Source organism: Marmota monax, unplaced genomic scaffold (genome assembly GCF_021218885.2).
Source record: "Marmota monax isolate L192 unplaced genomic scaffold, Marmota_monax_Labrador192_F-V1.1 WCK01_AAM20220418_F8-fsc00020, whole genome shotgun sequence".
NCBI classification, from domain to species: Eukaryota; Metazoa; Chordata; class Mammalia; order Rodentia; family Sciuridae; genus Marmota; species Marmota monax.
The window spans coordinates 23,971,838-23,995,802 of NW_026692912.1; the positions used below are offsets into that span (position 1 = coordinate 23,971,838).

At 57.7% G+C, this 23,965-nt stretch overlaps 1 protein-coding gene across 3 annotated transcripts in view; it reads left to right on the forward strand.

The window, feature by feature from the left end:
- The window catches only part of Cfap77 (cilia and flagella associated protein 77), a 121,541-nt gene that overhangs the window by 64,887 nt on the left and 32,689 nt on the right, over positions 1-23,965 (forward strand). For all 3 annotated transcript variants that reach the window (XM_046451719.2, XM_046451720.2, XM_046451718.2), the window contains exons 2-3: positions 1,653-1,752; positions 2,237-2,465. In XM_046451719.2, the coding sequence (XP_046307675.1) occupies positions 1,653-1,752; positions 2,237-2,465 (329 nt within the window). The remainder of the gene's footprint in view (positions 1-1,652; positions 1,753-2,236; positions 2,466-23,965) is intronic.

The window sequence follows — 23,965 nt, forward strand, 5'->3', positions numbered from 1 at the left end:
CCGCTGGCCCCTCACCCAGTTCTCCCGCCTGCCCTCCTGGCCTCCCCAGCCTCCACCAGCGAACCTCCCTCTGCCTCTGTGGCTTTGCCTCTAGGGCACCTCACATACCTGGAGCCACACAGGCTGCGCCCCGTGTGTGTCCTCCCCACCTCACGCTGCCACGACCCTCGGACACTGCAGTCGTCACCACGGAAAGTAGAGAGGGCTCTGCCGTGTGCCACCAGGAAAAAGACGGCAGTGGAAGCCGTGGCTCGGGCTGTGTGGGCATTTAGGGCCCAAGTGCGGAGGCCCGGCAGGTGCACTCATGGGAACGGACACAGTCACTCGATGTCTCAGTCGCAGTCACACAGGACAGAATCCCTGAGCGCTGAGCTGAGCGTGGGTGGGGTCAGGGAGTCCTGGGCAGAGGCAGGGCCTGCGGAGGGGGTGGGCAGAGCCAGCGCATTCCAGGAAGCCGGGTGGAGGCATCGACTGCTGGGCTCCGGGGTCTCCGGATGTCGGGCAGTGGGCTCATCTGGCAGGGCCTGGGCGGCCAGCCCGAGGGAGGGGGTTCATTCCAAAGGTATCCATGGCCCTTGGCCGAGGTCCCCAACCAGTGTCCCCCTCCACGCACCTACCTGCACAGATGAGGTGCCGGGGGTAGTGCGAGGCCAAGCCGGCCACACCCTCTGGACCTCCAGGTGCGCTGGAGCCGGGAGGTGCTGGGAGACCACACCCAGGACTGCCAGTCCTCGGCCTGTGGGCCTGGGGCAGCGGGGCTGCTGCTGCCCCCACCCTTTGTCCATAGGCCGATGGCACCAGGGAGCCGTGTGAACCTGGGGCTGGTATTGATCAGCCCGTGGATCTGAGTGGAAGACAGCCGGGTTCCAGCCCCGCTCACCACATCCGCTGCCCGGCCTGATGTGACCTCAGGGTCCCTGTCATATAGTGAGTGGGGAGGAAACGAGCGGCACCCGGGGAAGGCGTAGGAGGGACCGGCACAGCTCGGTGTCTGGGGCCCAGGGATGACCAAGGCCGATGCTCAGGGCCTGGGCAGGGCTCTGACCTGGGGAGCCGCTGCCCTAAAGGCATCCTGGGTGGGCAAAGGCCCTGCCCTCTGGGTCTGTTCCTTGTCTGTACAACGGGGAAACCAATGTGGTTGAAGTTGCACCAACCTCCTCCGTACCAACCCCTTCTGGGGGTCAAGGAGGCGCTTTCCAGAGACCCAGAGGGTAGAAAGAGCTGCCCAGGTGCCAAGGGGGTCGCAGTGGGCGCTGTCACTGTGTCCCCAGCCCTGTGGGACACGACAATGGCTTGAGCCGCCCCGGCAGGAAGGAAGTGTTAGCTAGGAAGGACGCCCTCCCCTGGTGGCCTCCAGCCGGTCCCCTTGACCCAGGTCCCGGGTCTCCAGACACAGTGGGGTAGGCCCAGGCTCCGCCCGGCACGGCTGCTTGCCCAGCTCTGGCCTCCCGTGACGCCCTCCTTCCCCGCCCGGGGATGGGCTGCGTCCCTGCTGCCCGGCTCTCGGCACCAGCAGGCCGTGCAGTGTGGTGCCCGCATCCCCAGCCCCAGCTTGGCTCCTCTCGGGAGGCCTGGGCGGCCCACCTCGGGGCCCTGGAGGCTGGGCACAGGGCTGGCCGCCTCCGCCCCTCACGCTGCTCTCTCTCCCACAGGCTGAACTCGGCAGGCCCCGGGAGAGAAGCTGCAGCCTGCCTGGCATTGACTTCAATTACGGACTCTACATCCGGGGGCTGGACGGAGGGGTCCCCGAAGGTGAGGGGCTGTGCCTGGAGCACCGGGGCCTGGGGAGTAGCGGGAGGCCCACCCCCTCCCTGGACTCTCCACCCAGGCTGGCCGCCTGGCAGCTGGCCAGGGGCCAGAGAAGACCCGAGGGGCCTCCTCTGAAGGACAATTCAGGCGGGGACACAAGCCTGGGAAGACAAGTGTGGCCGAGACGGAGTGGACCCAGCAGGGTCCAGGTCTGAGCCAGGGCAGGAACGAGGGCCCAGGGAAGGCTGCCTTGCTCTGAGCTGCTCAGGCAGTGACGGACGTCTTGAGGGCCCAGCCGAGGTCCAGGAGCAGGAGAGCCACCTCCTCAGGACGCCAGGCGCCCTCTGGAATCCCTGGGGATGCCGCTCCTGCCCTTTGGGGCTGTCACCCAGCAGGTTTGCTGGGACAGGGGCCTGTCTCCTCTCAGTCCTGGGCCCTGAGTGACTTACCCCAGCTGACCACTGCCCTGTGTTCTGTCCCCCTTCAGCCTTAGGGCACTGGGACGTGTTTAAGCAGCAGCCCACCTGCCCCCAAGAGCTAACCCGGAACTATATCGCCCTGAACCGCGGGGCAGTGAAGGCTGGCCTGGTGACCGCCCGGGAGAACATCCTGTACCGGCAGCTCAAGGACATCCGCATCAGCGACAAGGACGACCGGCGGACCAAGAAGGACGCACCCTCCCTGCCCCCAGACATGACCTATGGCATCCAGGCACGGTACGGAGGCTGGCCGGTGGCGGATGGGAGGGCAAGGTGGGGGCTGGCCAGGCAGGGAGCAAACGTGGTTCTCAGGCTCTTCCTCTCTCCAAAGCCCGGCTCCCCGACTCCAGGGGCCTCACAGGGGGCTGTGCTGACGGGCTGTGCACAGGCCACCCACCGCCGCCCAGACACAGGTGTGCGTCAAGACCTTTCTCTGCCCCAGGGGTGGTGACGTGAGGGAGGGCAGGAGCAGGCCGGCGCCCTGTACCCCAGCACAGCCCAGGGGGCCAGGCACTGGCTCAAGCCAGGAATCTGCCTGTGACTAGCCACGGGCACCTGTCCTCCCTGTCCCACACCTGTAGGACAGGAGGACAACAGTAGGTGCCTGGTGTTGCTACGGGGCTTTGGGGGCGTAAAGCTCTCTGCCCTCACCTCAGCTCAGTGCCAGGACTTGGTGAGCACTCCACAGACGTCAGCTACTGTCATGGTTAAAATGGCGACTGCAGACCTGGGAGTCATGATGTTCTTAAAAATCGAATTGAAGTCTGACTTACACATAGAAAAGGGCACGAATCGCCCAGGGCTCGGCTCCGTGCGTTTTATGGATGGAAATGCTCAGCACCAGCCACTCGGAGTGGAGAATCGTCTGGGAAAGCGCTGCTCTCAGGCCCTGTGGTCACCATAGATCAGGCGCGTGTCCCCGCTAACGTCAACGCTCTGAGCTTTGCAGCAGAGACTCGACCAGCCTGGGCCTTAGGCTGGTTGCTTAGTGCCTGAGGACCCACTGTCCACACGGAAACGGGCAGGGAGATGGTAACAACAGCAAGGGGTTGGAGAGCCCTGTGCCCTCCCGTTCTTACCCGCCTGCCCTCCTGGCAGAACAGCCCCTCCCCGGTCACCTCGCACACTGTCCAGTCACCCTCTGGTGCACAGCCTGAGCTGCGCCACTCCCCAGGCAGAGGAGGGCAACGGCTGGGGACTTTGCCCTATTTGCTGATTTGGCCTGCCTGGCACCAGACTCCTCTGTCTGCACAGGGAACCCGCCTCCACATCCCACATCGTGGGAACCCATGTCGCCTTGAGTTCAGGGAGGGGCATGTGATCAGGCCTGGCCTATCAGGGCATCAGGTTCCCCTGACCCAGTGATTGGTGTGACCCAGGCCTGGCCAGTCCATGTACTTTCAAGCCCTGGTCACAGTGGTGGCCTCAGAGGTAGACAGGTGGCTCACTTCCCATGACATGCTGTAAAAGTAGAAAGTGGTCGTATGTGATCAAAACTCAACTTGAACTGCCTTGACTATTGTTCAGGGAATGTATTGGCTCATGAGATCGAAAGGCCTGGGATAGGACAGAGCTTCAGGTATAGCTGGATCCAGGCAGTCGGGTGATGTCATCAGCAGATGGCCTGTCTCTCCAAGTCATGGCTGTGGTCCAGGGCTTGGTCCGTTCCCTGAGGGCTTCTTCCTTGCCTGACAAAGTGGGCAGTGGCTATTCCATTTTACATCTTATTCTCTTAGTGGGGAGGGTCTAGGGAACTATACAAGGCTGATGACCAACACTTTTCGGTCCAGTAGGTCACAGGCCTGTCCTTGAACTGACTGCTGGCTGTGGCTAGCCAGCCTGGGTCACATGTCAGCCTTGAGCCAATGGCTGAGGCCAGGGAAATCGGATGCCCTGGTGGGCCAGGCCTGATCACTGCCCTCCCTGGAGGCCGACAGAGGAGTCCACATGGTGCACTTGGGCCGGTGGTGGAAACGGTGTAGACTGCCTTCTGTTCCCAAAGTGGGGAGCTCGCTGGGCCGCTGAAGCAGCGGTTCACTCAGAGGGGCTCGCCAGCCCCTTCTCTATCACGACAGGAATCTACAAAGGTCACTGGCATCCTAGCACCGCTCTGGACAGAGAAGTAGAAAAGCCTGCTCCCCACCGCAGCAGCTGGCCGAGGCTCCGCTGCCCCGGCCGGTCCAGCTGGTGGGCCCCAGGGCCAACGTCCCAGCCCACCTGTGGGCGGCCCTGCTCTGCCACCCGAGGCCACCGACTCTCCAACCCCAGCCGCCTTCCAGCCTCCCTTCCTGGCTTCCCGGGACGACTGTCTCTCTTTTGGTGGCATCTCCACGTTCTGTTTGTTTTGTTCCATTTTTACGGAGGTAGAATTATCTGGAGGAGCCGCCCCTTTAGCCGTTTCCTGCGCGGTGCAGGAGGACTCCGCACACTCGCCTGCCCTGCAGCCCTGCGCCCTGGCTGTCCCCAGAACCTTCTGCACCACTCAACAGTGACGCCCCGCCCCCTCCTTGCGCTCCACTTCCTGTTTCCGGGAACTGGAGGATTCGAGGTCCCTCCTGTGGATGGGTCACACCGCGGCGCCTGTCTGCTCTGCTGTCCTCTCCAGCTCCGTGGGCGCCGGGTCTGCTCTGCTGTCTTCGTCCACCTGTCTTGGCTGAGTGCCGTCCCCACCTCCTCTGGTGGTGCCTAGTGCTGCTGTGGACGGGGTGTGCAGACACCTGTTCTGGGATCTTGAACAGTCACCCTGCTGGGCCACTGGGTGACTCTGGGCCAGTTCTAAGAACAGGCCTGCTGCGTTCCAGGCAGGTGGAGGCCCTCTGGTCCCTCAGGGTCAGTCCACACCCTGGCTTTGCCAGCTCTTCCTTCGCCCGTGGCCTCCGTGTGCAGCTCAGCCCTCACCAGAAAACGTGCCCTTAGAACTTGGAATGTGACGTTGGGGACATGGAAAGTCACTTCTGGGCTGGATGGGCTGTTGTCATTGTCCTTCCCCACCCTGGAGGTGATCCCCAAGTCAGTGGCTCCAGGGCACGCCCGCTCATCGCACTTATATTTCTAAAACGTTTAAAAGTAGAGCTCGGGGACATCAGGATCACTGGCCGGGAGCCCTCAGCAGAGGAAAGTTGAGAGCCAGGGGGGCCTCCTGAGGTCGCACAGCAGGGTGTTAGCTGAGCCGTCAGGGTCCAGGCTGCTGGACACCCTGTCCAGCGCTCTCTCCTCTGGGCCCTGCCTCTAGTTCATTTGAAGATCTCTGCAAACGCCCAGCGGCTCCTCCTGGGCTTCGGTTTCCCTTTGTCATTGCTCCAGTCGGCTGGGCCTGGAGAGGACCCCCATTATCATCCAGCTTTCAATATAAAATCTTAAATTGCTATAAAGCCAAGTGGCCACAATTCCAGGGCAAGGACGTGATGAAGTGCCCGCTACATCTTCTGTGATGGTAAATGGGCTTTGCATATGCAAATTGAATGGATTTTAAAATGGTATTTAATGACAATTTTCGTAGCAGACATTAACATTAATTGCACAGAAATGAAAATGCTACATTAGGTTGCTGTTAGCAGCAAACATGGTGGCCATAAAGCTTTATCTTTATCAACAGCAGCCTTTCCCCGTGTGACAGGGCAGCTCGGCAAATTGCAGGCACAAGGGCTTTTATGGAAGGGAAATATCCCCCCAAGCAGGCCCGAATCAGCATCAATTTTGCTTTATTTCTCCGTAAATGGAGGTTAAATGGCTGCCGGAAAAGCTTTTACTGAGACGCCCAACCTGTCTGGCAAACCCTCAACCTCCCCACGGAAAGGCACAGGGGCAGCTGAAACTGGCCTCCCGTCTCCATAATGGGGCTATTACTTCAGAGTTACGGGCCGAGGCCCCTTCTCTAACGACCCCCTTTTACAAGGCTCAGTTGTATTTATTCCTTTACTTTAAAAGCATGTTAAAAACCAAATCTGATTACACTAGACTGCCGAGGAATTGCCAGGCCGATCTGGTCCAATAAATAAATAAAGAAACAAATGAGCACTGTTTACTGACGACTACGGTGCGTTAAAGTCTGACTCGATGCACCAAATTCACTCTGAGCTGGGGACGCGGAGCGGCAGAGAGCCCGGACCACACGGGGAGTCAGGCGCCGGCCCCCGCCAGCCCCGGCCCCCCATAAGATCCTCCTGCCGTGAGATGAATGTCGGGGAGGGTGCCCATCTTTACCGCCACCTCCCACCCCCTCCGCCTCTCCGTGCCTGACGAGACTCAAACCGGAATTGGAATTGTGCAATTACTTCCTTTCCAGTTAGCCCCTTTGGTTCCCAATCCACAGCAATTTGGTAGGGGTGCATTTCAACCCATGAGCCTCTTGCTACGAGGAAGCAGAGGCCTAAGCAATTATCTGGAAAATGGAAGCCACATGACCTGTGGTCAGGGCTGGGGCCGTTCATGTCAACAGCAGTGTTTCTTTGGCCAGTGCAGTAACTAAAAAAAAGAAAAAAAAATTAAAATTTGAACAAGGGTCTGGGGTGTAGCTTGGTGGTAGAGCACTTGCCTAGCATGCATGAGGCCCTAGGTTCATCCCCGGCACCATACAAAAAAAGTTCGAATGAGTTGGCATATTTAAAATATCAGGTCCTGTAAAGCTCTGGGCTTCCTGCTTCTCTGGACAGACTAGAGGCCTGGGCAGCAGGGGTGGGGGCTGGGGCTGGGGTCGGCAGCTCTTGGTGCGGAGCTAGTGCTCTTCTGTGCACCCCAGTCCTCCTGGGGCCTGATTCCCATCATTTGCATTATCTGCCTGGTCCAGGTAGACCCCGAGTTTGGTGCAGACCTGGTGTAGACCTATGGTCTTGGCCTCAGCTCCCTGTGCCTCTTTTTGACCTCTGAGAACAGTAGGGCAGCTACCAACCAGTGCAGCTGTGGGCTGAGCTTCAATGTTGCTGGCCTTCTACGTGCACGGTTGCTAATCCCTCCTTTTTCCTGTGAGTCAGAGGTCATTCTGCACACTCGCAGGCCTGGGAAGGGAGCCTGCAGCCATACAGTGCACCGCCTGTTTGCATGAGGTCTAGCTGGCCCCATGAAGTCCACACCTCTGGAATCAAACAGCTGGAAAGAATCCAGGCACTGTCTCCCCATCACTCTCTGATCTCAGCATTCAAGTCAGGGAAGAATTTAAAATTCTCATTACCAGCATGTAAGGCTATAACACAGATCTCAGCAGACTGTGACCTGGGGTCCATAAACAGATATGTCTGGAGGCCAGATATGTAACTATGAAAGAGGCGCTTAATTATTGATGTGTCTTAATAAGTGTCGCTAATGTTCACATGCCCTTGGCACATCTTAATTGTTACTGCTCCTAATTGGTCCAGCATTGCCGATTACCACGAGTCAGTGATGGCGGGGAACGTCCAGGGCTGAGAGCAGCTGGTGCTCCTGCTGGATGCGGGCACCTAGACTCTCCCACCACCCTGCTGTGGAGCCTCACGCCGCAAGAATGCTAGAGGGAGATCCATCACTCAGTCAACGAGCACACACCCCCGAGCATCAGTGTCTGACACGGGCCGGATGAATTTATAATGCAGCTCTGCTCTTGCTGCTGTTACTCAGCAGAAACTGTGGAGGGGCTCCGGGCGTCCGCATTAAGCGAGCACGGCTTGGGGACTCTCACATCCCCAGCTCATAGAAGAGGAGTCGAAGGTCTGAGAAGTGAACTGGCCTGTGGCTGCTGTGCAGGAGGGTGGCGACTAGCCTGGCCTGAATGCCTATGATGGTGACTGTGGCACTCATCTGTGTCCTTAACAAACACAAGGGTGGGGGTGACCTGGCTAGAGATGACACCTGCACTAGAGCGGTGGGGCGCTGGGGCAGGATACAGCGCCTGGACTTTTTTCTTAAATCTTTAGACTTCAACCTGAACGTGTTGGGAGAGCCCCCCGGCCTCCCTTGGGACGCTCACGAGCCAGTCGGCTGATACTGTGGCAGAATACCTGCGGCAATCAGCTGGAGAACAGGAAGGCCCTGGCTCAGGGTTCCAGCCCCACATGGGTTGGCCCTGTCCCTGTGGGCCTGTGGCAAGGCAGCAGCTCACCTCATGGTAGCCGACACACACAGAGAGAGGGAGGACAGCCAAGCCCCAGCGTCCCCTGGGGCACACCTGGTGCCACCGGAAGACTCCCACCTAGGCCCTACCTCTTACAGTCTCCACCGCTTCCCAGGAGAGCCACGGCCGGGAGCCAGGCCTTGCGCCCAGGGTTTACCCAGACCACAGCCTGTGGCTTCCTTCACCCTCCATGGCCCCCCCACTTCCCCATGAGCTCCACACCCCTCGACGGACGGGGCGTCCGAACCTTCACCACACTAGGTGCTCCGGCCCCTCCTGCTAATCCCAGGATCTGCAGGGCTGACCCCAGGGCCTTTGATGCAGAGGCCCTTGGTAAATGCTCACTGAATGAAGGCACAATTGACATCAAACAGCGGCAGCACCTCCCGTAGAACCCTCCGCCGTCCCTTCACAGGGAGCCTGTCCGGACCCCCCGCCAGGTGCTGAAAACACACAGAAATGGAGAAATAAGAAACCTAAGAAGCACAGAGACTGCTGAGGGCCCAACCTTCCGCTGGCGGCTCTGCCTGCCCTGCGTCAGATGCGTCACCAGCCTGACGCTGACATGTCTGAAGGATGGGGAAATTTTACAGCCTGTTAAAAAATGTTTGCTGCCTGACAGGTTTTTTGAATCTCTCTGCCAAGCTGATTTATTTTACAAATTTACAATGGGCCCATCAATCACTCTGGGTTATTTTGTTTCTCCTGGAGCCAGTGGCCAAAATCCAGCCACCCACCAAACTCCTATGAAATAATGACAAGCCCCTTCCCAGAGCCTCTCAAGGGCCAGCTCCTGCCCTGCATCCCGCCCGGGCGGAACCCAGGCTGACCACAAGGGGGAGCTGCAGCCCTCTCCTGCCCGCAGCCTGCGTCCCGCCAGGCAAAGCCACGCGGCTCCGGCCCCTCCTGCCAGCCTCATTTCTCTGTGGTCTCCCCTGGACACTCAAGTCCCCTGGGACGGGGACAAGATCAGTTTTGTCTACTGTTGTATAGGCATCAGCGTCTAGGGCTGGTGCAGCTCCGTGGTGGAGCGCTGGCCTAGTGTGTGTGAGGCTCTGGGTTCCATCCCCCCAGCACCTCAAAGAAAACACGCACACACACATTTTATACATAAACACACATGTATCTAGACGTGTGTGTGTGTGTTTCAGAGTCTAACCAGATGCATGGCACATAGTAGGCATTCATAAATATTTCTTGTGGTCCAGAACCCTTTTAGGCTTCGAGACAGTTACTGAAAGTCAAAAGGCAGTCTATCGGAAACCAGGAGAGGGGATGGTAAAGCTGAAGACTCCTGTGTCATTTAAAAGACTGTCCTGTGTCCCTGTTCCTCCCCCCATCTCTGCTTATGTCATAGATTCTTGGCTGTATTAGAGAGGTAGCAAGTGCAAACAAGGGAGGTGACCTCTGCTCCATCTGCTGCTCAGGTCAGCATGAAGCTCAGAAGTGCCGGCACTGTTCCTGCAGGAGAAAGCCCACAGACAGGAGGGTATGCAGAGGGAGCCAAGGGTGCTGCTGGGGCAGGAGAGGGAGACCTGTGTAGGGAGAACGCGGCAGTGAGGGAGGAGCGTGCAGAGGAGACGCAGCAGCAGCAGCAGCAGCTACCTCCACAGCCCTGCCTGGGGGTGTGCTCAGGGCCTCAGCAACTGGCCGCCAGCTCCTTCTTCTTCTTCCTTCTCCTCCTCCTCTTCCTTCTCCTCCTCCTCCTCCTCCTCCTTTTCTTCCTCCCCTTCCTCCTCCTCCTCCTTTCTCCTCCTCCTTCCTCCTCCCTCCTCCTCCTCCTTTCTCCTCCTCCTCCTCCTCCTCCTTTTTTTTGGCCCTGGGGATTGAGCCCAGGATGTTGTACCACTGAGCTCATCCCCAGCCCTTTTTATATTTTGAGACAGGGTCTCACTGAGTTGCTTAGGGCCTCACTGAGTTGCGGGGTCTGGCTTTGAACTTGCGATCCCTCCTGCCTCAGCCTCCCGTGTCACTGGGATCCAGGCTGCACCAACACACCTGTCTCAACAGCCCTTTCTGAGGAGCACAGACCAGTGGCCTGGCTTTCCCTGAATAGCTCCATAGCTGTCACCGCAGCTCTGTGTGGCCAGCTGCCCACCATGCCGCGAGCCCTGAGGAAACCGAGGCCTGGAGAAGCTCTGCCCCTAGCAGGCGGTCGCAGGTGCCTAGCAAGGTGGGGGCTCAGCCTGGGCCCTTGCCCAGAGAGGCCAGAGCAGGTCGTGGAGGGGACGTTGGCCGGCACCCCACGCCTGTCACTGTGCCACAGGGACCACTGCTGCTGGTCCCGCGGGGGTCCCTCCTCCTCGGGCCGGCCGGCTTCCCTGAGCCTGGATCTCGAGGGCCCCGGTGGGGAGACAGGGGCGAGAGGAGGTGGTGCTTGGGGCCCATTCCCAGGAAGCCCGCTGTCCCGCCCGCCGGCTCCTGCTTGGCTGCAGCCCTGTTGCCAGAGCCGGGAGGCACATCTTTCATGCCTTGCCCTGTCCCCTTTGGCTCTCCGGTGGCCCAGACAGAGATTTATTCCTGGCCCGATGCTCGTGGCATCCAGAGCCGGCAGGGCTCGGGAGGCACTGACGGGCCCATAATGGATAAGGCTGCGGCTCCCCAGGGGCCTGTCCAGGCCCGAGCCCCATCCATCAGGAGCTGCTGGGTGCCAAGGTCAGCGCTAACGAGGCTCCTGGCTGCTCCCCTCGGGGTCTCCACAGCCGCGTCGAGCACGCTGCAGCTCTGCTTTTGATTTTCCAGAGCTGGGCTTTGCCCGCACCAGGGGGAGAGGAGCCCTCCAAGGGCTGGCTGGCCCCTGCCTCTCCCAGCTCCTCACAGTGTGGGGGTTGCTGGGCGCAGGTCACTAGCTTCTCTGGTGACAAGGTGGCCTGTGACACAGGGCGTGGAGCCCGCCAGTACCCCCAGGAGCCCCAGGAAGAGCCCAGCTTCAGCCCCACACATCAGCCCACAGCCTGCCACAGGCTTCACAGGATGGTGCACAATGCTGAGGGCCCCCAGCTCAGCCCACCCCCCGGCTCAGCCGCCGTGGAGGCCAAAGTCCAGTTCATGCTGGACCCCAGAGCCCTACGTGTGCTCTGATTGATGACGACACCAGCCCCCAACTTCTCCAGCTCCTGTGGGGCAGGTGCTGGGCTGTTGCCTCATGCACATCATTTCACAGGACCCCCCAGGACAAAGCTGTTGGCACCGAGTCTCTTAGCTCCGTGTTACAGACAGGAAAACTGAGGCCGAGGCTGAGACAACCATGCATCCAGGAAGTGCTGGTGTTGAGAGTTGATCTCAAGCCCACAGGGGCGCTGGGCACGGTGGCTCACGCCTGTAATCCCAGCAGTTCGGGAGACTGAGGCAGGAGGATCGTGAGTTCAAAGCCAGCCTCAGCAAAGGTGAGGTGCTAGGCAACTCAGTGAGACCCTGTCTCTCAATAAAATACAAACTAGGCCTGGGGATGTGGCTCAGTGGTCGAGTGCCCTGAGTTCCATCCCTGTTCCCCCTCCAAAAAAAAAAGCCCACGGGGGCTAGCTCTGCCCTGTGCCATATGCCGGCATCATGTCAGGTGTCTGGGACATGGAGAGGAGGATGAGACAAAAAGAGGCATCTCAGGTAAGGGCCACACATGGGCTGCCTCTGGGTGGCAGGGGAGGCCAGCTGTGAAGCCTATGTGAAGCCTCCTTTGGCTCCAAGACCCCCTCCCCGTGGTCCTCCTGCCCCTGGCCTCTCCCTTGCCTTCCCTCCTGCTGGGGATGCTGCTGCCTACCCGGCCCTTCCCAGGCCTCCCACACTTCAGCTCCCAGTGGTCACTACCTGTCCACCTCCTGCCACCAGGCTCGGCCGGGCAGTCTGGTTTCCTTGCTGCTGCATTTCCAATGTGGAGCCCAAGCCTGGAGCCGGTCGACTGACAGCATGAGAAGGAGCAGCAACCACCCCCAGCCACCCCAGCTCACGGAGAGGCCCCACCCCAGGGCCACCTCTCCTGGGGCACAGACTCTAGTTGGACTCAGCGTCTCAGCCACGGGGGCCTTTGAAAATCGCTGTTTGTTAGTTCCTGTGGCTTCTGGAACTAATCACACAAAGTAGGTGGCTTAAAACAGCAGGAGCCCCTTGTCTCTCAGCGTGGAGCCCTCAAGCCTGGATTCAAGGCACAGCCCTCCGGAGCCCCCTCCCAGCTCCTGCGGGCTCCAGCCCCCGCCTCCGTCTTCACGCGGCCTCTCCCGTGTCCATGTCTCCTTGTGTGAGGATGCTGGTCACTCAGGGCCCTCTCGGATCCTCCAGGGTGGCCTCATCTGACGACTTAACTACGTTGACAAAGACCCTTTTCCAGATAAGGCCCGGTTCCGGGGTCTGGACGTGTCTTCTGGGAGCCACCATCAGACCCACTGGAGAATAGGAGCATGTTGACCTGAACGGGTCGGAACGCCCTGCCCTGTGGCCGTCCTCAGGAAACCCTTTAGAGTTGTGTTTCTAAGGGGCTGTGCCCTGGGCCTCACTACTCACCCCCTTGGGTGTTTCTGAGAAGGACATGAAGTCTGTGATCAGGCAGGAGTCGTAAGGGGCTCCAAGCTGGTGGGCGCAAGTGCCCAGGGGGACTCTGGTGTTGACCTGGGAACTTTCCAAACAAACAGAAACGTTCAGAAGCTACGTGACTAACCCCCACCTCTCAGGTTCAACAGATGTCACCGCCTGGTGGCATTTGCTCCCCACCCTTTCCTTTGTTATTAAAGAAACAAAATATAACAAAGACAGAAGCCCCTCTTCTCTGGGGACCCCTCTGAGCCTGAAGTGCCGGTGTCTGCAGACAGGCAGGCTACACCAACCATGTGGATCAGCTGCTGTGGTTCTGTCCCTCTAAGTCACACTGCATGGTGGCCCGACACGTCACCCTGGTCCACTGATCGTCCACCTTGATGTCTGGACATCCTAGACTTCTCGCTACCCCGTGACATCGAGGCCCCTGCAAGGCACCCTGCACACCTGCTGCGTGTGTGCGATTCCTCGGTTTGACATCGTAGGGGAACTGATGGCCGACCGGGGCCTCTCCGTTTATGATAGACACCCGATTGTTCTTGCAAGCGTCTAAGCCATCTGCACCCCATATTCTCTGCTTTCCTACTTTGCTAGTATCAGCAGGTAACAGTGAGGAGATGCTCTCGTCTGTCCACCTGGGCACACAATCGGGGGCGTTCGTGGTCACCTTGGACAATGGAAACCAAGGCACACTGCCCACAATCCAGCCCCCTAACTCCAGTCCACTGCTCTTTCCGTCCCTGTCACTACTTCCCTGTAGAGATGCCCACCTGGTTCTCACCTGGCCCCAGGCACAGTGGACTGCCGTCCAGAGGCTACGTCCCAGCCATCTCCCCTTCGGGCTCATCCAGCAGCCCCCGCCTTTGCTGCCCTGCCACGGGGCCCCGCGTGGGAACTGCTAATTGAATTCACCCTCGTCAAAACTGTTAACAGATAACAAATGACCTCTTACACAAATTTAGGAGTCAGGACTGCTGCCAGCCCAGCTCCCTGCCCATCATCAGCTTCTATGTGGATCCACAGGCCCAGAGGTCCTCCTGCTAATTAGCTCTCAGAACCCTGCCAGGGAGGGCGGCTGCCCACGTACCACCCCTCCTCCCCTGCCCCATAAAGCCAGGCCTTGGCAGAGTAGGGCAACCCAGGAAAGGTGGCCAGGGGACAGGGTGGACAAGGGACTCCAGCAGCCCCCCAAGGCAGAGCCAACCAGTCTGTCCACCCCAGTTTCCTTCAGGGGACAGACATGCTGCTGGCTCTCAGGCCGAGTCCTCTGCAGGGGAAATGCTCGGAGGTGCCACCCTCCAGGGGTGCCAGGGACATCTATGCCAGGACAGGAGGGTTGGTGTGTGGGGCTCCCTTGTTAACATACAGAGCCCGGGGGGTTGCAGTGGCCAGCAGAGGGCCAAAGGCACCTCCACTTTCCATGAGACCCCGGGTGATTCTTACTCTTGAGGCTGAACATCACAGGTGGACATCAGGAGGGGGGGAAAGGAGACCCAGGAGAGGCTGGCCTCTTCCACCTCTGGGGCTGCAGGACCTGAGGGTCAGCTCTCCTGTCCTTGTGGGCTCCCTTTTCCATCTAAAAATGAACTAAGCCAGTTGTGGCGGCACACGGCTGTCATGTCAGAGATTTGGGAGGCTGAGGATGGAGGATCACAAGTTTGAGTCCAGCCTTAGCAACCTAGCAAGGCCCTAAGCAACTTCATGAGGTCCTGTCTCAAAAAAAAATTCTTAACATAGGAGTGAGATGTAGCTCACTGGTAGAGCTTCACTGGGTTTGAACCCCAGGACCACAAAGAAAAAAAAAAGAGAGAGAGAGAAAAGAAACAGACATAGATCCAAGAGCCAGGGCTGCAGCTTCCCAAGCCTGCAGTACAGAGGGGAAACTGACCCTGGGCAGGACAACAGGGAGAGTGGGGACTGGGCCAATCAACCCTGTGCCGGGCTTGAGATAAGGTGCCAGAATTGTTTTGTTGTTGTTGTTGTTGTTGTTTTAATAAGAGGCAGGGTGTGTTGTGCCCAGGCTGGGCTGGGATTCACAATCCCCCACTCCTCCTCCAGACGGGCTGGGACTGCAGCACACACCACCCAGCCCCGCTCAGCCCCTTGCCGATCGGTGAGCATGGGAGCTCAAGTTGCCAGATAATCCCACGCCTCATTAGGAGAAAGCCAGCTGTTTGGATTTTTATGTGAAGTCTTCCTGTTTTTAAAAAATGGGTGATTTCACAGTTTTTAAAATGCTATAGGCAAAACTAAGCCTGCTTCGGGCCACACAAAGCCGAGGGTCTGTGGTCCTCCACCACAGCCACTGCCCAGTGGTGACAGGGTGAGTTGTCACTCAGGTCAAACTCCCGTTTCTTTGTAAATGGAATGTGGGTGACCTAATAGCTTCTCTCTAGTAGCTTTCTTGTAAGGACGAGGCCACCTGGCCCCAGCATGAGTGTCAGTCATCATCCTGGTCCTGTCACCATGGGGACCCAGGATCCCTGTGTTATTCCACCACTGAAGGGGACTGATGGAGCCGTAGCCTTGGTACCTTGCCGGCAACGCTGGTTGGAATTGCTTTTTGGGAATCAGGCTGCCGGCTGCAGGCAGGAGCCAAGTGCTCAAGACGGCCCTGGCGGTCACTGGACAGTCAGACCCAGGCACACACCCTGGGGCCTCCGGTCCTGTGCAAAAGAGAAGGTGCCCCCAGGCCTGAGCCGGCTGCTCTCCCATGTCCAGGAGCACGAGGGCAGTCTACAGGACCCACCCCTGCTGGGGACGCCCCCAGGTGGACAAGGAGCCCTCAGCGGGCTGGCCATGATGGGTTGGGTTTGGATCAGAACCTCTGAGAGAAGCCCAGTCCACCCGTCTCCTCCCTCTTCCAAAAGCAGAGGGTCCACGTCAAGGCCTGTTCTGATCTGAGGAGATGGCCGGACTCGGAGGCCACTGTCCACCCCTTCGTCCCCTCGAGGCTGTGTGGACGCCCGCGCCGGCGCCTCCCCAGCCCCAGGCAGCTGCAGACTGCTGGCATATTAGAGATGGATTTTAATTTCATTTTAGCAAAATAGCTGTCTCCACTGGAAGACGCGATGGAGAGCCAAAGAAGGACCCGTCTGGAGCGGAAGCGCGTTCGCAGACCTCTGCGCTGTCATTGATTTTCCAGGAAGAAAAAAATCGCCTCTGGCTACTAAACCGAATTAGTAGTCACTGATGACCAATTATTTCAGCCCGCTGCGAACCGGGAGCCGCACTGAAATCCGGTTTGTCAGACCCGAGCCTCCCTTCTGAAACACCTTTCAACAAATGTGTACCTGAGTCCCTCAGAAGGAGCCTCCACCTGGCTCCCGCCAAGTTCTCCAGCTCCACAAAGTTTTAATGAGCCGCGAAGATGAAGATGAGCTGCCATGAAAGGGCCCTCTAATCCACAGGGCCCTCCTGGCAGGAGCGCGGCAAATCAGAGCTGTCAGCCTCAGCCGCACGCCGTGTCAGGCTAATGTTTGCAAATGATAATTTCCACTGCCTCGCACGTCCCCGTCCCCGGTGCCTTCATTGGAGATCAACCCCTGGTCTGGGGTATCAATCGCCGGCTGCGGCTGCGCGGACGGGTTTGAGTGAACTAATCTGAAGTTTCTCCAAGGCCTGCCCCTGAGTAGCGCTGACTGCATTTCATTTCAGTCCCCGTTTTCCGCTCTATTAGACTTAATTTTGACACGGTTTTGTGGTGAGCAGGGGTGTCGGGTGGTGAGGAACTTTTCTGAGGGGTTCCTTCCAGGTTATTAGCAAATGATTTGCTGGAGCTCCTGGCTGGGGCCCTGCGGTGCTGCTGAGCTCCGCTCGGAGGCCCAGGCCTGCCCACAGCCCAGCTCTGAGGCTGGGCGAGCCCTGGCAGCCTGTGGGCCTGAGACCCCTGGGGGTGGACAGGACAGTGGCCTCTTTCCCGGGGAGGAAACAGGGCTGGAGAAGTCCAGGGAGCGGATTTGTAGAAATGCCTGGTTTAGCTCCACTCCCTGGGCGCAGAGCAGGAGTGATGGAGAGGCCAGCCCCCCTGCCCCGCCCCCTGCCCCCAGAAGACATGGGCCCAACAGGCCGGCTTTGTGGTCAGGAGCAAAGGGCTTTAGGGTCAGAGGGACCTGGACTCAGATGGGGTCCCAGCCCTGCAGCCTGGCTACTCTACAGGTAGGAGCAGACCCTGGGGACACTGATTCCTGAGCCTCCATTTCCCCATCTGGCAGTGGGCAGCGTGGGGCTGGCGGTCATCTGCACCTTCCTGGTCTTGAGGAACTGCTCTGCAGGGGGGGTACCTGGCTCCTGACTCACTCACTCATTTCCCCTCCCTCCATTGGAGTTTCTAATTCCACTTCCCTTAGCCTCCTTCTGCTCACCCCCAGAGACCCCCCCCAGGGCACAGAGGACACTCCCTGGACACTCACCTGCACTCCCTCACCCTGTCACTGCAGGGGGCAGGGCTGCGGGCTGGAGCCTCCCAGGAGGGGCCCTCTCCCACCAGCTGTGTGGTCTTGAGCAGGACAGTGCGCGTCTCTGGGCCTGGGGTGCCTGTCTGTGGAATGGGGTCCGCCTCAGTCTCAAGGTGCGGAGGACTGCGGAAGCAGGCCGGAGGCTCAGGGCAGTACTGGGGTCTGCGGAAGCTCCTGGGTGGGCAGGCAGGGTCAGCCGGGGCAGTGAGAGATGTCCTTCACCTTCTGCTGTCTCTTTCCTCCCCCTGAAAGACCCTGGACCCTCAAGGCCTGCCCACCTCCTCTCACCCCAGCCCCACCCGCCCTCCTTAGAGCCGGCTGTCCTGGTGCCCCTCCGCTGCCCTCCCTCAGAAACCGCCCTCAGCTCCCTGTGCTTTCCCGTGGACCTTCCTGCTCAATCTGCTCACTGTCGTTTTCCTTTCAAAGCCACCTTATTGAGGTGTAGTTTCGACAATACAATGACCCACACGCCCTGGGACGAGTTGGGATGTGCATCTTGGTGTCAGTACACGTCCATCCCCAGTGCCTGGCCCCTTCCTTCTGCCCCTCCCAGTGCAGGTCGGCCTCCTCCCCGGGGGCGAGGAGCCTGGACCTTCTGGGTGGCCACACACCCTCCAGCTGCAGGAGGGCCTCAGCAGGCCCTCAACCCTGCTCCTGGCCCAGGGCCCAGTGCGCGGGACCATCGTCCATCACATGGAAGTTCCTCCACAAGCTGACCTACTTTTTACATGGTCTTAAAGATAGAAATTGGATGGGACTTCCCTAGTTCCTTGTCCCCGACTTTGGCTTCAGGGGCCCCTCTCGTTTATCCACAGGAAGGGGCCAGCCACTTCCGCTGCATCTCCTGCCCTGGCAGGCCCTCTGCCCTGGGGCGGGGGTGCCCTGCTTCCCCTTGGCAAGGAGGCCCCAGGACCTGCTCCGCTCTGCGGACTCCATGGCTGAGCGTCCTCCTGCACAGACAGGAAGGAAACTCACGGCACCATGCTGCCTGGTGCACACCTGTGCAGGGGACATCAGGGCCCTGTCCCATCACCTGTTCCCCGAGGACAAGCTCAGGTCTTCCCAAGACCCCTTCTGGGCGATGCAGTCGAGGAGGTCAGCTGTCCTCAGGACAAGCTCCGAAGGCTCTGGGGCCACTCTGCTCATCTGCGCGAAGTGTGGACTCTGTCCCGGGCTGGAGGGTCACAGTGCACACCCGGTCCTGAGAGCCTCGTGTCCAGGTGGACAAGAGCCAGTGCCAGGCCGTGGTTCATTCCACACTCACCTGGGCTTGTGCAGGGTTGAGGGAGGCCCCAGGGGAGAGCCCTGCCAGGCAAAGGGGGGTGCGGGGACACCAAGGAGACCTGGGGCAGACCTGGGCCCTCTGGGAGGAGTAGGAGAGGGCTGGATCCAGGTCTCAGAAAACAGTGCTGTCCGTCCCGCAGGGCCACGGGGGCTGAGAGACGGAGGGGGTAGGTTCGCATTTTTTTTAAGATTTTTTTTTTAGTTGTCAATGGACCTTTGTTTTATTTACTTACACGCGGTGCTGAGAATCGAACCCAGGGCCTCACACACGCCAGGCAAGGGCTTTTCCACTGAGCCACAGGCCCAGCCCCAGATTTGCATTTTTAAAAAAGCCTCAGCACCTGTGGGAGGGGGTCAAAGGCCGTGGGGGTAGAAGATGGGGCTATTCCAGGGTCCAGGGTTAGAGGATGGAGCCTGGGAAAGTCAGGGCTCCTTCATGAAAACGGCCAACCCCCGCTCCCCACCCCCCACCCCCCGCCACACACCCGCCTCTGTCTGCAGCTGGCTCCTGAGCGATCTCCTTCAGCCTTAACTGCCTGCCTTTTTCAAACTTTGATTTGGATTCTCTGAGTTGAAGACCTGAAGCTGGAGGGCTGGTCCCGGCTTTGCTACTTGAGTGTGCTGTGTGACCCTGGGCAAGCCATTTGACCTCTCTGGACTTCAGCTTTCTCACTCCCACCTTTCTTTCCCATGCTCATTTAGTGAAGATAAATAATTAAGCTCTTCTGTGTGGACCCCTCCAGCTCCTCGAGAGCAAGGCGCAGGAAGGATGTCTATAATTGTTACCACAGGGGCCCTCACCCGTGGCAAAATCATTCATTTAGGAGATGGGAAAAAATGCATTTCTTGACAACAAAGAACCATATTTACTTTTCAAAAACCAACTGAACACATTGTAAGAAACTCAGTGGAAAAACAAAAGCAAACAGGAAAACCAGCTTCTAAAGACGCAGCCTGGTCGGGTCAAGTAGGTGGGAAGAGGCTCACAGTGCCCAGCTTCTCCTGAGCAGGGCCCGGCTGTACCAAGGACCATCCCATGGACCCGGACAGCGGGGTCCCCCTCTGCTGCGCCCCGTGGGGCACTTGCTGCCCAAACTTCCTGCCAGGCGCTCAGATCCAAGGGCAGTAGGGGTCTAGGTGTGGCAGGTGGGGTAGGCGTGGGACGCCGTCTGAGCTCCCCGCACTGGCTGTGTGGCCTCAGCATGTCCATGGACCCTTAGACTGGGAATTTCTTACCTTTGTTTACCGTGAAGGAGTCAAACAGCCTCTAAGTGGACAAGGCCCTGCCTGCCCTGCCCCGACTCCTGGCAGCGCTTGCCTCCCCAGGGCCTCCCGCCTGCTGGCCCCCCGTCTGCACTCGCCGTGTGTGCGTCCCTTTCTACTCCGACGGCCTGTTTTCTCACCCTTGACCTTTGTCTTGTGCATCTTCCTGGGTCTTCATGAATACAGCTGCGTATTACTTCACCACGAAGACCACAGGTTTACACCATGACCAGCGTGGTGGACAGATGGGGTGCCTGGGGATCCGGGTTCACCTGAGCCCTGCCCACAGGGCCTGTCCAAACTTGCTCCCAGGGCCGACTTTCTGCGTCCCTTGTGTGAAATCTCCCAGGCTTTTCTAGTCACTTCTAGTCACGAAAGATGGTCTCGGTGCCCTGGTGAAGTAATCTCAACTGCCTGCTCCCCAGGCTGGCTGCCCCCAGGCAGGGCAGGGAGTGAGCTGCATCCATCCCTCCCTGTCCAGGTCCCAGGCTCCAGGTGGGCGGAGGGCTTCACACTGGGCTCCTATGCTGCTAGTGCATGGCCCATTTGCCTTTATGGTATTTTACTTAGTCGCCTTCACTTGTGCTCTGAGAGACTGACCGAGAGTGTGCACTCCCTGTTTTGGTGTGTGATCACAAAATGGTTTGGGAAGCTGATATTTGAGAAGTTCTGGAAAGTTCTGGTGACTTCTCCTCGGTTCGGAGAAGGCGTGTGTAGACTGTGGCTGGTCCTGATTCCGGTGGCACTATTCAAGTCTTGCAGACCTCCTTCAGCCAACGTGGACCGTGTGTAGTTTCTTAGAAGAAATCAGTGATCTTGTTTTGGTGTGCACATTTATGGGTGCACAGTTGCATGTAACAATCTCTTCTAATCTAAAAACCATCTTGCCTGCACTCGGGATCAGCTCCGGTTGTCATAGTTCTGGTGTTTATTCAAGTTTGAGAGAGGCTTTAAGGAAGAAAGAAAAAAAACTTCACCATCACGAATGCGGATTAAAGCCCCAAACTGGATGCTTAATTGTAATAGGAAAAGAAATCAGAACGAATTACAAATTTGAACAAGCTGACAAACACCCAACCACAAACATCCAGGAGAATATATTCTTTTTTTAAAAAAAATCCGATGCCTAATACATGCATTGATTGTTTCCCTTGGGTTTCTTTAAGTCCATACTCTTTGAGTACTTTTTGTGTGATTGAAATTTTAAATATTTTTCTATAGAGGAGAAAGCTATTTCAGTCTTTCCTCTAGTTTTATTAAAAAATATCTTCTTGCCTTTACAACATTACTTTGAAATAATTGTAAATTCAGAGGAAGCTGTAAAAATAGCAGAGATCCCGGATGCTCCTCCCACTCCCCTGATGACAGCTTTGCCTACCCATGGTGCCATACGGAAACCATACCTGGTGTGGGCAGCACCGGGACTTGAGCATCTCACACGCTCTGAGCACTCCTGTCACATGTAGAGGTTCACATGACACCACCAAAATATGCCTCTCTTCTATCACCACAAAGATCCCCTCATTCTACTTCAGATCGGCGGCTTCCTACTATTTTCTGCTCCCCAGGAAATTCCAAGAATGAATATGTGTGGAATCATATGGAAAGCCACCTTGAGACTGGCCTTTTTCATTCAGCATAGGGCGTAGAGATCTGGCCAAGCCATTTCATGCATCAGGAATTGGTTCCTTTTCATTGCTGAGTACTGCTCTGCGGCATGGACGTACCATAGTCTGTTTAACCATTTACTGAAGGACATTTTGGTTATACCAGTTTGTGTCTACTACAAATAAAGCTACTATGACATGTGTAAATATATGTCCCCGTCTAGACTTAAGTTTGAATTTCTCTGAAATAAATGGCCTGGAGGACAGCTGCTGGGTGTATGGTCAGTATACATTCGTTTTTAAGGAAACTGCTAAAGTCTCAGCCAGAGAAGCCGTTCTGTTGACACCCCTGGCAGTGATGCGTGAGAGGTGTTGTTTCTCTGGGTCCCCGTCAGCAGCTGGCGGGGTCACTGCTTAGTGTCTTACACACACTAACAGGCACGTGGTGGTGTGTGATCATGGTCTCGTTTGCTTTTCTCCCGTGGCCAGAGGCGCTGGTGCTATCTTCTCTCGTACCTTTGCCATCCACGTGTCCTCACGGGGGTTCTCCCAGGGCTTCACCCATTTTATAGCTGGATCTCCTGCTGAGTTTTGGGAGTTCTTTGCCAGGTTCGTGGTAGGCAAGTGCCTCTCTCAGCCTGCAGCTCGTCTCCCCGTCGTTATGGGGTTGCTCACAGACCATTTCGTTTTGAGGAGTTTATCAGCCTTTTCTTCCACAGGTCCTATTTTTAGCATCAAGTCTAAGAAACTCTTCACCTAGCTTTAGGTCCCAAAGACTTCGTCCTGCATGATCATGTGAATGTCGTACAGTTTTACATCTTAGAGTTAAACCTGGGATCCTTTTGAATTAATTCTCATATAAGGTGCGAGACTTAATGAACTTTTTTGCTTTGGCTTTTTTGGGGGCGGTGGGGGATACTGGGGATTGAACTCAGGGGCACTTGATCACTGAGCCACATCCCCAGCCCTATTTGGTATTTTATTTAGGGTCTCACTGAGTTACTTAGCAGCTCACCATGGATGAGGCTGGCTTTGAGCTCGCAATCCTCCTGTCTCAGCCTCCCGAGCCGCTGGGATTACAGGCGTGGCCACGACACCCTTTTTTTAAAAAAAAAAAAATTGTTTTTTTTTAACATAAGATGACCAGTGCTCCAGCCCCATTTGTTAAAAAGACCACCATTCCTTGATTGAACTGTAAAAACCATTTGCTTCCTTTAATTCATTATAACTCATTTGAACCACTCTTTTCAACACACATGATTATGGAGAGGGGCACGGTGAGTCCACACCACATAAAGCCATTGGCATCCCACGGCCAAGACCAAACGCCGTGGGAGCAAGACGCGTCCACGGAGGGCACTTGGTGAGGCCAGGTGTAGGATGAGCTGGGTGAGGGACGAGCTCCGAGGAGCTGATCCCTGAGGTCAGCTGAGACCTGAAAGCAAGCACCTGCCCAGCAGGAGGAAGAGGATCCAGGCCAAGGGGGGGCCTGGGGCAGGGGGAAGGGCCTGGGGACGGGTCGGAGGGGTGGCTGGGTCCTGCGGTGCCTCTGGGTCTGGTCTGTGGAGCCGAGCCCCGAGGGTGTCTCAGTGTGACTGTGTCTGGGTTCCCTGCCTCAGGCCAGCCTCCGCGCCTGCTTTAGCTGGCCTTCCAAAGGCCCGGCCGTGGCCACCGTGACTCACAGCATCGCCACTCCTCCGGCCCCGTTCACAGTAATAAGAGCCCCTGGCCGGAGAGGACACAAAGGCGGTCAGCGAGCTGCGGAGGCTGCCAGGGCCGGCCCGGTGACGGATGCAGCCGGGTGGCGGGAAGACAGCTCCTGGGCTGAACGGCCTCTGGGGGTGGATATTTTGAGATCATGCTCTAGTGTCATTAGAAAGCACAGCTATAAATTAGGCCGCTCAGAAGCATGGGGTGTGTAATAATTAAGTAATAAAAGTCACCACAGGGGTAAAGGAGCCAGAAAACAAAGAGCCACTGTTTGTGGATGCTCACAGGCTGCTGTGGGGCGGGGGGAGCCCAGCTTTCAAGGTTTCTGAGCCTCTGCTCGGAGAGATCCAGCTCGGCCCAGGCCCAAGGAGACCCTCACGTCGGGGAGACTTGCCAGGGCACAGCGGGCGGGCAAGCAGGGTGGGGACCGAGGGTCCCGTCCAGCTCTGCATCTGTCCCTGGCGCCACACACCCGAGCATGGGGAGGGGCCAGTCAGGCGTGGAGCAGGCCGGGCCACCCAGGGGTCGCTTCCAGCACAGCCTCTGCTGGGCCCCGTCAGACAGTTGGCTCCGTCACTTGGGGGATTTTTTTCTTGTATCATGTGTCACAATAAAAAAAATGATGATGATTGGGCTGGGGATGTGGCTCAAGCGGTAGTGCGCTCGCCTGGCATGCGTGCGGCCCGGGTTCGATCCTCAGCACCACATACAAACAAAGATGTTGTGTCCGCCGAAAACTAAAAAAAAATAAAGATATTAAAAAATTCAAAAAAAAAATGATGATGACGCTGGTGGTCCTGTTCAACTGAC